This window comes from Glycine soja, chromosome 4 (genome assembly GCF_004193775.1).
Source record: "Glycine soja cultivar W05 chromosome 4, ASM419377v2, whole genome shotgun sequence".
NCBI classification, from domain to species: domain Eukaryota; kingdom Viridiplantae; phylum Streptophyta; class Magnoliopsida; order Fabales; family Fabaceae; genus Glycine; species Glycine soja.
The window spans coordinates 11,501,470-11,514,957 of NC_041005.1; the positions used below are offsets into that span (position 1 = coordinate 11,501,470).

At 31.9% G+C, this 13,488-nt stretch overlaps 1 protein-coding gene and 1 long non-coding RNA gene across 4 annotated transcripts; one reads left to right on the top strand and one right to left on the bottom strand.

The window, feature by feature from the left end:
* Positions 1-1,486: 1,486 nt before the first annotated feature.
* LOC114409333 (60S ribosomal protein L11) lies at positions 1,487-3,797 on the top strand. The gene is made up of 5 exons (XM_028372762.1): positions 1,487-1,642; positions 1,776-1,883; positions 1,966-2,008; positions 2,658-2,853; positions 3,437-3,797. The coding sequence occupies exons 1-5, from the start codon at positions 1,640-1,642 to the stop codon at positions 3,630-3,632; spliced, it is 546 nt and encodes a 181-aa protein (XP_028228563.1). The 5' UTR covers positions 1,487-1,639; the 3' UTR covers positions 3,633-3,797.
* Positions 3,798-5,491: 1,694 nt separating this feature from the next.
* Positions 5,492-9,429, bottom strand: LOC114409334. Of its 3 annotated transcripts, XR_003666033.1 has the most exons (5): positions 9,293-9,429; positions 8,524-8,628; positions 7,985-8,449; positions 7,332-7,422; positions 5,492-7,217 (listed from the first exon to the last, which is right to left on the bottom strand). It is a non-coding gene; the product is annotated as an uncharacterized LOC114409334 (long non-coding RNA). The 3 variants fall into 3 exon arrangements; XR_003666032.1 differs by having other exon boundaries at positions 7,985-8,628; positions 9,300-9,429; XR_003666031.1 differs by having other exon boundaries at positions 7,985-8,628.
* Positions 9,430-13,488: the final 4,059 nt, after the last annotated feature.

Consider the following 13,488-nt stretch of genomic DNA (forward strand, 5'->3'; position numbering starts at 1 on the left):
GCTTCAACTTATAGTATGTGTAGTCTTTAATCCAAAAGCTAGATTGTATTTTTGTTTTAAGAAATTGCAACTAATGTTTTATCCTTCAACAAACAAAGTATTATAGAAAGATGACATAGACAACCACAATAGTCAAAGGTAAATAGCAGTCTCAAATGAAACAATCAGTATCACATAAAAAAATTAAGGTGATATTTGATTTGAGTGTTTATTTTTTGTTCTCATTTTCTGAAAATAATTTTTATTTTCAAATTTTCAAGATTTATAAAATATGTACAGATAAGAAAGTACTCTAAGGTGTTATACATCTTCACTTCTTCATAAAAGGCTAAAAATGTTGATATGCTATTTTTAGTTTTGGCCCTGTTTTTTTAAAATATTTTAAAGAAAATGTTTCTAAATTTTAAACAAACATATTTTTACTCTTATTTTCTATTTTCTTTAAAAATGAAAAAAAAAACTCAAACTCAAGCATCACCTAAGTTTTTATAATAAAAGGAACACCCCAATTTTACCAAAATGAAAAGGCAATAATTTTTTAATTAACTATGTACACATTTATTTAGTTCTCATGATTGTTACATAAAAATCCACACGATCTATTATCCTTCATGAATTTAGATAATCCGATCATGCACCTGTTAATAATTAAAGAATATAAATATATTATTTTTGTATTACGAGTTTAATTATGATTTATTTCAATAAGTGATTAAACATTTTTTATGCCAATTAATACTTAGTAGGTATGATGATCAACATTGGCGTGTGAGCAATTTACTCTAGTAAACATGAGAACCAGTATTAAATTTAGTATCCTTTCAAAATAAATAAAAAATTAAGAATCCGTCTCTTCCCGCAGATGTGGGCCAAAAGCACATGAGTCAATATTGACTAAACGATAACTTTGACTAACATCAGTAATAAAAAATCCTAGCAGACGTTGACTAAAAGATAATTCTGACTAGTGTCAAACAAAAATCCAATTGATGTCAACCAAAAAATAACCTGGTTGATGTAAGTATGAAAACCTCAGTTGTTGTCAATTGAAAACCCTTGACAAAATTTATTAATATTTGTATTTTTAAATTATTAAACATTTAAAATTATTTTTAATTAAATATTTCAAATTAGATAGTGTTTGTTTTCTATAAAGTTTAATATTGTAATTTCATTTATTTAAAATATAAAAATAAAATTTTACATATGAAGAAAATTAAATTGCTCTATCCAAATAAAGAATTTAAAATTTAATAATTTAAATTGATTTATCTAAACAAAACATTTGAAAAATGAAGGAAATAAAATTCAAAATAATTCAAATTTCATGAAAGTTTGAGATTCCTCATCCAAACCCAAGATAAGAGTATTTTGGTCATAAAGAGCATTCACGATAGTAAGATTTTTAAATAAAAATAAAAGGGGAGTGTATTTAGAAATAAAGGAATAGATATAACATTTTTCAAAACTCATTGGACCCTTTGCAGTGCGCCTAGTGATTCTAGTGACGCAAATCGACAACAGAGTGAATAAAAAAAGCGTTTCAACGTCGTCGTTTTACTTCTCCTTTGTTTGATTAGGGTTTTTTCGCTTCTTCTATTCACTCTGTTACGGTGCAACCTAGCAGCCTCCAAATCCAATGGTAAACCCTTCTCCCTTTCCTTTCTGTTTCTTTTGAAACCAAAAATCAACTCTTTTCACAAACTCTAGTTATATTTACATTTAGTTTTCTTAATTTATGGTTTTGTTATGAATTGGAATGAACTTGATTTCAGGCTTCAGAGAAGAAACTTTCGAACCCAATGAGGGAGATAAAAGTGCAGAAGCTCGTCCTCAATATCTCTGTTGGCGAGAGTGGAGATCGTCTCACCAGAGCCGCCAAGGTTCACTTCGCTCCTTATTGCTTCCGCTTCTTTTTTTTTTTTTTTAATTTTTAATTTTCAATTTCTGTTTTTCTTCTTGCAGGTGTTGGAACAACTTAGTGGCCAAACCCCAGTGTTTTCCAAAGGTTAGTTCTCGATAAGTTTCTAAATGGGTAGTTCAGTGATGCTGGTAATGGGCATAGATCTCAAATCTGTGTTCATTGGAACTTTTTGTTGATCATTTTTGTGCTTGTATCATTTTCTTAAAATATAGCTTTCCGGTGAAGTAACTTTGAAGAATTCCCAAGGTTTGGGTAGTTTATTTTAGGGTTTTTAATGGAAAGTTTGTTTTGTTTTTTTAATTGCATTGTCAAGACTCAAAGGTCTGATAATAGGGTGGAAGTTGTAGTTTGAGTTTTGAAATTTCTGTTAATTATAATTATTAAGTGTGGACCTTTTCTGTGGTTATAATCACAGTAGTGGTGGGCTTGATGAAAGTTCATTTAAATGCCAATTTTTCTTCAGAAACTCGATTCAGAGGTTCATGGAAGACCTGAAAATGAGGATTCTGATATGTCTTGATTGTATAGCTTTTTTCCTGCTTAATTTAATTTAAACCTTGTGTGCAAGTCCAGAAGACAGAAAGCATAGTCTATTGCTCTGTTTGAAGAATTTTAAATAGTACTACTTGCTTTACCAGTAGTTTATATTAATGTTTATTGTATGTTGGATATATTTGGCTGTTTTTCACTGTTGCTTGGTAAGAAATGTTTTTTCTCCGCCTGGTTTTGACAGCAAGGTACACTGTTCGTTCCTTTGGGATTAGAAGAAATGAGAAGATTGCATGCTATGTCACTGTCAGAGGTGACAAGGCAATGCAACTTTTGGAGAGTGGTTTGAAGGTGAAGGAATATGAACTTCTCAGAAGGAACTTCAGTGATACTGGTTGCTTTGGCTTTGGTATTCAGGAGCATATCGATTTGGGAATCAAGTAAGTTGAAGAACACTTGGATTTTTATGCTGTTGTTTTTACTTTTGCCTGCGGTAAACATTTTGGGACTTAAGGGAAGCTGATTATTTGATATGGGTTGTGGTGTGCACAATGCATATTCAAAATTTTGGATATGATATGACATATCTCTTCCCCTTTATGCTGCATTCCAGTTTTGACTTGAACCAAATGCTAACTGGTTTATAAATATGGGAGTTTCAGAATTTTCTTTTTGTTGTTTTGGACTTTGGTGCTTATATATGAAATCTGTTTTCTATGGCTTGATGATTTTGAGGAAGCAGGAATTGCATTAGTTAGGTTGATTTGTTAATTAGTTTTTAGGTGTGATGTTATGTCTAATTGATTAACTGGTTTTGCTAATTGCATGCTGTCTTTAAATGGCATTTTCAAGTGTTTCCCTCTTGGATTCATTCCCTTGTTATGTCAACTAACTTTAAGTTAATTTCCCCTCATATTTGTTTGATTATGTTTTCAATTTCTTTGATTATGAAGATTTCAATTTCTTTGATTATGAAGATTTCAATTTACACATATTGGTCTGTGATCGTTGACTCTGCTTCAGGTATGATCCTTCAACTGGTATTTATGGAATGGATTTCTTTGTTGTTCTGGAGCGTCCTGGCTATCGTGTCGGACGCCGCCGAAGGTGCAAGTCCCGTGTTGGAATTCAGCACCGTGTCACAAAGGAGGATGCTATGAAGTGGTTCCAGGTGAAATATGAGGGAGTGATCCTTAACAAGTCCCAGGCAATTGTTTAGTTAGATTGAGTTCACTTTAGTTTGAAGGCAAGTTTTGAAACATTGTTTGTCATTTCAGTTTCATGATGAAGCATATGGATTAACATGAGCCCTGTTTAAACTGCACTTTTATTGCAAAGAACTTGTGAACCCCACGTTATGCAATTATGCTTGGCAATTCACTTAGTTTTCTTTGCAACCAAATAAGAGAAGCATGTGCAAAACATTTTTACTTGCGAGGGCCCGAACTAGCTAAATATACCTCAATACTGTGGAAAATACTCCTCTATATAAGAACAGGCATAACAAATACAGGAATTATGATAATTTTCTAATCATCAAATACCAGAAAAATGCACCAAGCACCAAGTAGATGGTCACTCTCTTATAGAAATATTTTATTTTACTATTTTTAGCCTTTTACACTTTATTCAATTATTAAAACAAATTATGTCATCATTGATATTTATATATAGTTTAAAACTCTGAATTATGATTCCCTATAAAACTTGCAACCATTCAGTTCATTGGAAATTTAGAATAACCTGCAAATGTTTCAGTAAAAAAAATACTTTGGAAATTATTTAGTTCTTTAGAATCTCATCCAAAGACATTGTAACAGCTAGTACAAGTTCTTTCATAAAAAAATTAAAAAAAGAAAATCCAAACAATGTTAAAGCATCAACCACAAATGGCTTTTAGTGCTTCATCTGTTTTTACTTTTGCCCAACCGAACGCACTTTTTATGGATAAATTGTTCTCTAAGAAAAAGTCAACCAAAGATGCTCCGGACGTTATGAGCTTCAGCATCTCAGCTTCTTGTCATATACCGAATGTGACTGGAAGATGGTCTATGAGGTGGTATCTACACATTCATAATCTTTTTTCGGAAAATATGTTTTTTGCACTGGCCTTCTCTCCAACAAAGTTTATGAAGTAATTTTTGTTTTCTTCAATATGAATTTCTTTAGCTTAGCTGAGAAGCTCAGAAGGAACAGAAGCATATTTTTGGAATTTCATTAACTTATGTCAGTGATTGGATATATACTGTTATTGATGCCTGCCATTTGGTGGCTTTAGCTGTAATAAACATTGAAGGTCCTTTATAGTTTTAAGTTCTGTTATGAACTATTGAAAATCAAGCTATAAATGAGACTGAGACCTAATTTTGACATCACCCCTCCCCCTTTTTCCTGTCTTGAGACATTGATTAATATGTAATTATGTGGTCTTTTCTTAGGCAAAACTAGTTATGCTAAAGAGATACTTTTCAAATGGTTTAAGAAAATGGATGAATGGAGGCAAGTAACCTATCCATACAAAGCACGTCGATAGATAGTTTCTGCAGATGAAGCGGAGAATTGTCATGTGTTAGAATAAGATAAAAGATATTCTATAAAAATAAGATTTCTTTTTCTCTTGCTTTTAAAGCTATTTTTTCTTATCTGGTGGTAATCTTTACTCGGGTGGAAGATAATGGTCTTAGCAGTTTTTCCTTTCCTTTCATAGTTGCATAGCAAAAAAATTGTTCAAGAGATATCTAAGCTGGAGAATGTCATTGAGGCAGCAGAGACTGCTGATGACAACCAGATAAAAACTAAACTAAACTTCATAGTCTATTAGGTGTGTCTATTTAAATTCAAAACTCACGCATAGGATCTGTTGTTACTTTTTAGTTTATTTTAGCTTGTTTATTTTTATTTTAGTTTGTTTACTTTTTATTTTATTTAATTTAGTTTATGTAGGATAGTTTTTTTTTTTTTTGAAAGGCAAATCAAGAATTTTACTAATAGGGCACGATGGGTGACACAAAATCAGAGCAAATTACAAGGTAAAAAAACATCTCAACAAAAAGGGAAAACAGTACAAAATCCACCAGCTTAACAAATGTTAAAAGCATAATAAAGGACTTGTACACCAATTTGCAAAAGAAAGAGAACTAGGACCATGTCCCTCATACTTCATCCAGGTCCAAGAAATTCTCTGAATATTACAGAATTTCGATACAACCATAAACACCCACATGTAGCATGCCATAAAAAAAATCTGAACCTTCGCAGCCTCTTTCCTCTAAACAAAGATCCAAATTGAATGTAATGATGTTGCAGCAAATTAATTTGAACCATGCTATAACCCAACCATAAAAAAAATAGTATTCCAAACCTGCTGAGAAACTGACACTGCACAAAAATGTGATTTAAAGTGTCAGGGTCGAACTCACAGAACACACAACTAGGTTGTTCAACAAACACCCCTCTATTTTGTAAAGTCTAACGAGTTGATAGTCTTCCCCATAAAAGCTTCCATGAAAAAACCAGAAGTTCGGAAGGAACAACACATTTCCCAAAGCTATTTGATATGAACTCATGCTGATATGAATTAACAGTCATATCTGCAGTTTTATTCCAAGTTCAAGAATCTGGTACTTCTCTGGTCAATGTTACCCCAGATAAAATAAGCCTTAACTGATGCAACTCATCTTCCTCTCTTTTATAAAACATGCGCCTCCAATTCCACTTCCATCTCCAATCATGTAAAGTTTCAAGTCAAAAGATAAGGTGCATTTAATGCATTGTAAGAATTGAATTTTTACCACTAAGATTTAGATAATTTAAATACAAAGTAGAAATTTGCATTTTATTAGATGGAGTCTATTTGAATGGATGCATTGAAAGTTATTTTTTGTTTCAACTTTCAAGAAGAAGTTATTTATTATAGTTGGTGATAATCTTCACGATAAATAGAGAAGATGCACATGAAGAGAGTGTATGAGATGAGAGACATTGAAACAAAGTCACTTTGTTGAGAAAAAAGTGTCTTTACTTAAAAGTGTTGTAACTTTTTTTAACTATTGAATGAGAAATTTGAGTTTGTAGAGTGATACATAATTTAGGATGAGTCACAATCTAATAATCATTTTTATGATAGTAAAATATCTTTGAGACGATTCCGTGGACATAGGAAAGAGGTGCCGAACCATACTAAATTTTTGTGTTCGTTATTATTTTTTTTATTGTGTTCTCATGATTCTTTGTGAGAGTAAATAATTTTATTTGAGGAATAGTTGATTACCCAATAAATCAATAGGAGTCATTCTCCAATTCTAATTTCCCATGTAGGATAGTTTATTAGGCCGTGTCTATTTGATTTAGATCCCACATATGGTTTATTTTAGTTTGCTCTAATTTTGTTTTAATTTTACTTTACTTTAATTAGTTTTAGATGTGTTTATTTGAATTAATTTTATTTTATATTCTTGTCCTTATTGGTAATGCTCAGTTTTCTGGTTCAAATTCTTCCTATATAATTTGAACCCGTTAGAATTTCCTTCAAAAAGTTAACAATACTATTGATGACAAAAAGTTAAATTAGCGAAAATCATTATTTTCTTTATGTTATTTGACCTGAGATCACCACTTCTAACTAAATCTAAGAATGATATGTTCCTTGCTCCATAAAATCAATATTAAATAAATTATAAATTGTTCTTCTACAGAACAAGGGCTATATTCTGGATAGTAACACAGCTAGCTCCTCATCAGACATCTTAACTTCAACATAAGATCTCAAAGATGCAGCAAGTTTTGCACCTAATAGATGTTTACACTGGAACAAAACCACACAGTTCACATTGTATACTTGAGTACTAGAGTAATAAAAATGTTAATAATCAACTGAATATGATGAAACAAGTATATGGCCTTAAACAAAGCTGTTCACCTCTGTTGACAACATCATAGAAGAACGAACAAGCGCAAAAGTTTTCAGCAAAACACAGATACTGGTCTTTTCATTGGGATTCCCTTATAACCTAAACAAGTGGACAATGAATACATAACCAATATCAAACAAATGAATCATTCCTTAGATTCTCAAAAGTCAAAACATTCAGTATTTAAACATCAAAAAATTGACACTATCCAATTATCTCCATCTTTTACATTTTATCTTTTTCATGTACATGTATCTCAAACATAATCTCCTAAGAGGACAACAAAAGTTGTCCCACTTTAGTTGTCCAGCATCCATTTTCCCTATCAATATGCAAACCCTAAAAGTTTTATAAACAAATTCAAATTTTGAAAACCAGAGACAACATTTTTTTTTTGTTGCCAAGTTTTAGCTTATATAAATCATCACAACTCTAAACTTTTTCACATCCCAAATTTTACACCCACCTTACATCTTTCTATATTTCTCTCTTCCCTTGTACTAACATCACCCATCCAATTTATCACCTTTTTTTTTGTTCCTATCTCTCTTTTCTGTGAGCTAGTGGGGGGTGTAAAAAATGATTTTTGAAATCATATATCAGAATTTTAAGCAAAATTCCACCTATTCAATGCAATGGAAGAGATGTGGGAAGGTGAAACCTGAAAGATAAACCTTCCACTAGGGTGAGCAGATATCTTGCTGACACCTCTTTGATCAACAATTCTAGTGGCTCCCTCAAAGTTCTTCCAAACAAGAAATGCAAACTGGTTTCATTTTGCACGGAGACCAAAACACACAACTTGAATTGAAACACAACGCATGATAATAATGATTAGGAAACAACACAAGGAAACGGGAAGCAATTGACTTACATCCAAAGTTGATCATCATTGAGTGTGACATGAAAATAAGAGGGTCTTGGGTCATGAGTCAATAATCCAAAGCAAGGTTTTAAAAAACAGTGCAACCAGAACATGAAGGAATATTGGGTTTCAGCAACCACATCGTGATTGCAATTGTGGCTGCATTTATATGCACTTTTCTATAATATCAAGGATTGCTACAAAACCACAATTGCAACCACAATACACATCAAGGTTTATTGGGTTTTCACAACTGCATTACTGCAATTGAGACCACATTAGCAGCATTTATATTCAATTTAAAACCTTTTATTCAAGCAAGTGAAGTTACTTACCCGCGTGTGTAGACTCAATTTCCTTCTATATTGCCTCCGCTACCTAACTGCTTGCACTCATTCTGTATTAGTACCTTTTTTATGCTATTAAAACCAGTGAGGTGCCTAAAATAAATCAAACAGACGAGTACAGGTTTAGTTTCTTTGCAGAACCTACATAAAGAAAAACATGGTATAGCAAATTTGCTTTTTAGGTACAGACTCCAGCACCACAAAAATGGCACCTAGTCCAAGCTTTGTTTCCAAATGTCAATAGACCATTTCTGCTGCAAAATTTATAAACAGCAACAGACCAACGCAGACTTTATCTCCTGCCCTCTTTCTGTTTGACACATTGTCAAAATCACATGAAATAAACAAATAAGTATCCCTTCGGAAACCAACTGTGTCTACTGCATAAAACATTCCTCCTCATGTCACACATACCAACTCCTTGTATTCCTTCCCAAATGAAATATGACAATATACGATTTTCTGTATTAATTAATTGGTTATTATAAGAGTGATTAATGAAGACAAGAAGAAAAAATCTGTAGTAATGAAACAACCAACCAAACCACGCTTGCAGACTTTACCATTCTGTAGCAAAATGAGGTAATGTTCTCACACGTTTTCAAAATCACTTTTCAATAAATAAATGAGCAATTCAATTAAAAAAAATTGTAATAACATACTAATAACAATTAACCAATCTAAACCTACATACATGTAAGAGATAATTTTTCCCGAATGTTAGAAATTAGAATCATTTGCAAGTAACTTAGCATACCCATTACCCTGTTACTGATGGCTGTTGGGATCGATGGTAGAAAGCCTTCTTCAATGATTTCGTTGCAGATTGACAAAGGGGTAGGGGATTAGAGGAGTGTATTTTTTGGGTTAGTCAGAGAAGAAAAATCAAAAGTGGAGTGCATTAATAAATAGGGAAATGCAATTAGTAATACTGTAATAGTCTATTTGCTTCAATGCCTTTTCAACGCTACTTGGGCTTTAAACTTCAGTCAACTAGTATTTAGGCTCTTACTATCTACACCCTTTTTTCTAGGTACACCCCATTATTCTCTTTCTCCTAAAAAAAGTACACCCCGTTTTCTTTTCCAAAAATGTATTTTCGGAATAGCATTTATTCTGGAATGCATTTTTGGAACTATGATTCATAATTACAAAAATATATTTATAGAATAGGTATATGTTATCCTAGAAAGACATTTTTAGTAATAATAAAATATCACTTAAACATTAAGATTATTGACAAGATAATCACTTATCTTAAATCTCATATTTATTAGTCTTACTTTCATTTTATCATTATTACTATTTAATTTCTATATAAAATCTTATTCTTATCATATCTTTATTGTTTTTTAAACTCTAATTTTAAACCATTTCACCATATATTTATTATATAATACATCGTTTTCATCAATATTATATAATATTTTAACACATGGATCTCAAAACAAGATTATCATCCAAACCGATCATACATCATCTTTCATTATCAATGCATTCTCACACACACACACACACACACATACACACAAAAACAAGTTAATTACACGATAATGACAAGATATATAAACTTCATTCATTCCATTTAAGGTTCATATACACCTCAAGAAGCAATTAAGATTGAATTTAAATTGAAATGCATCAAAGGAAACTTGACAAGCACTCATGTTTAAGCCTACATTTATCTATGCTTAAGCCTAATCCATATATGCTTAAGCTTAATCACGTTTAAGCCTAGATTCACCTATGCTTAAGCCTAGATTCACCTACTCTAAAGCCTAAAATCCAACAACCACATTTTCTTGATAGACATTTTCGCTTAAGCAAAAATCACCCTTAGCTTAAGTGTAAACATTTGCAGAACTTTGAATTTCTTGAGTAAGACCTCAAATGGTTTCTAAATCAAACCCCAATCACATTACACATCATATATCATACATAAAAATCATTCCACACCCAAAAGCAACATTTCAAGCATCAACCACTCATACATACCATTTAATCAAAGTAAAACTTTCCTTACCTATCAAACTCAATGAACTTGCTTTGAGATGAAGAAAGGAATGAAAGAATGAGACTTTGGGCCCCATATGCAAGCTTTCACTCACTCCTAAAATAGTTCTACATCATCCACACCACCTAAACCCCAAAAGTCAACATAAAACACATCAAAACCTAAAAAAGAGAACACTTTTATGAAGCTTTGGAAAGTTCCCATGGAGGGAAACAAAAATAGAGGATGAGAGACAAAAGAGGAAGGTCTCTTACCTTTAAAATCAGTCCAAATTCGGAAAAAAAAGCTTATCAACAAGGTCCTTGGTGCTAAGGTTTCAAGGTCTCACACTCTCTAATAATGGGTTGTCTTGGAGAAGAAGAAGAGTCTGAAATGAGAATATTTTGTGTTATGATTCAGTTTTGGGACAATAAAACTAAGTACATGACTCTTCCTCTTCCTTCTATTCACACCCTATCACTTCCTAAGCTCACTCACTATGTTCTCTTCACTCAAGACCCACTCATCTCAGCCTAAACACTCTAAAACTTATTATTCACACCCTAAACACAATTTTTAACATTTGTAAGCATAATCATACGTTCAAGCACCATAACATCATCTCATAGTTAATTAATTAATTATGAATCTTAAATTAAATTTAATTACTCTTCAAATTTAATTAAAACCACTAAATTAGGCATTACGAGAAATATAATGTTACATTACTCCTCAACAAGAAAAAAATTGTCCTTGAAATTTGCTTGTTAAGGAAATACTATAAGCATTATCCAAGGCACAAAACTCCTTTGTTCTTTGAAGGTCTTGATCTTTCCCCTCGCGATCTTTTGTTTGGTCAAGTCACATCTTTTCGTCGAGTGATTCACCCAAATTCCCTCACCTTAATCCTTTTAGATAAAATGTCCTAACCAATTTTCCACCTTGCTAGTATCGTGTAACTTTTTGATAAACCTTGATCTTTACCGAAATTTCGTAAAGCATGCAAATCCATTTTTCAAAAGGGAGCGTTCAAAACACAAAAGGGTTGAACTTAAGCTTTCAACAAGCTTCTTTTAAAAAAAAAACATAAACCACATTTTTTTATCCATTTTCTAGAGAGTTTTCAAATCATGTGAAAACATAGATAAATCAAAACTTTCAACATGATCTAAAACATCAAAACTCTTTTACATTAGGTCTTTCAAATGACACACCCATAATATGTCTAACAAACATCTCAAAATGTTTTTCTCAAAAATATAGGAAGGTGTAGGTCACTACTAAGATGTAACAGGATTTCCTACAGGGTTCATAACTCTACTCAATCTAATCATCATCAGGTTTCTCATACTATAAGGTCTCACTTCAAAACATTATCCTTACTCTTATGGTTATAATCTCTACTAAGGTATCCATCCTCACACCAAAACTAAATACCAACTCTTACTAAGGTACAAGATCTTAGAGTAGGAAATTATTGGGCTTTAGTCATCACTCAAAGCTTTGACCCTTCTTACCACTAGCTACAAAGGAAGCTCAACACACTTACTCTCTAGATGACTCCACTAATATCACATCTCATGGTTGAAACCAAAATCTAGTGCTAGAGGTTGAGGATCAAAGTCCTACAAGTTTCTAACTTGGTTTGGTAAAAAACAAAGGCTTGACATCATCACACAATTGTGGGTGTTCTCGACAAGAACATCTCATACTCCCTTATTAACACAACATTACCCTACCAGCAAACTAGCAGATGGAAACCTCTAAGATAAGGATTGGCTGAAAAAAAACAACGAATGATCATGGATAAAACTTCGCCAAGAAGAAAAGAAGATACAACCAAGAAACAAAAACGTGCAAATGTTCATTGAAACGAAACTCATTTGAGAACAAGGATGATGAACTTTTTAATGCAATCATGAAACTTTATCAGGCCCTTAAACATCCATGTTATAATCAAAGAAATATGGCAAAACACATTTTGATCAAGAGTAAAGGTCTGAGAAAGACATTACTACTTTTGGAAAAACAAGACCAAATGGACAAACTTCTATTTTCAAGAACAACTTTGAAATCAATTTCATATTTGAGAAAAAAAATTCAAAAACTGAAGAAATGTATGCAAATGATTAAACATTTCAAAACTAATTTCCACCAATGAGGAAGTAGTAAATATTCCTATCAGAATTAGGAAATCGCTAAACGCTTCTCCACCTTTAGAATTAAGTTCTAGAATTTTTATAGAAAAACATCACATGAATGATAACTAACTTTCAAATCATTAAGTGGTTAATGGTAATGCAAAGAGGACAAAGAAAACCATAAGATGACAACTTCACAAAATGATTTCAGAACATATGGGGCTATAAAACATAAATCATGCATAAAAAGAGGCAATTTTTCTTTGCATAAAAGGGATAAAAAAACAAGTGAAATACATTGCAATTGAAACAGTAAAACTAATCGACTTTGAAAACAAAAAACTACCATTGAGAGAAAACACAACAACATAAATGAACAACAAATTTAAACACCAAACCTTTTCAAAAATAGTTTAAGTAAATAAGTTAAAACATGTTTAAATGATGAGACACAACAAAATATATAGAAAACAAGACTTATAAATTCAAAATCTCTGTAAAACCACTTTAGGTAAAACAGTAAAACACCATCTTCATTTTTAAAAGAACACCAATTTTAAACTACATCAAACATGTTAAAACATTAAAAGAAACAAAGAAATAATAATAATAATGTCATAAAAGCATCACAGGTTATATAAAAGGAAATCTCGTTAAGCGCAGGGAACTGGCCTAAGGGTTATTAGCCTCAACACATTCTATCTGAGATAAGTTCTCAATCTAGGGAATTTTAGCCTCACTCAAGTCTTCATCTATCACAATCCATTTGATCAATACATGACAGACTTGAGGATTCTCACACAAAGAATTGTGACAACC

Excerpts from the sequence above, each read along its gene's own strand:
- LOC114409333 (XM_028372762.1), top strand. Across the intron at positions 2,009-2,657 it reads AACCCCAGTGTTTTCCAAAG|CAAGGTACACTGTTCGTTCC; the intron begins GTTAGTTCTCGA and ends TGGTTTTGACAG. Across the intron at positions 2,854-3,436 it reads CATATCGATTTGGGAATCAA|GTATGATCCTTCAACTGGTA; the intron begins GTAAGTTGAAGA and ends ACTCTGCTTCAG.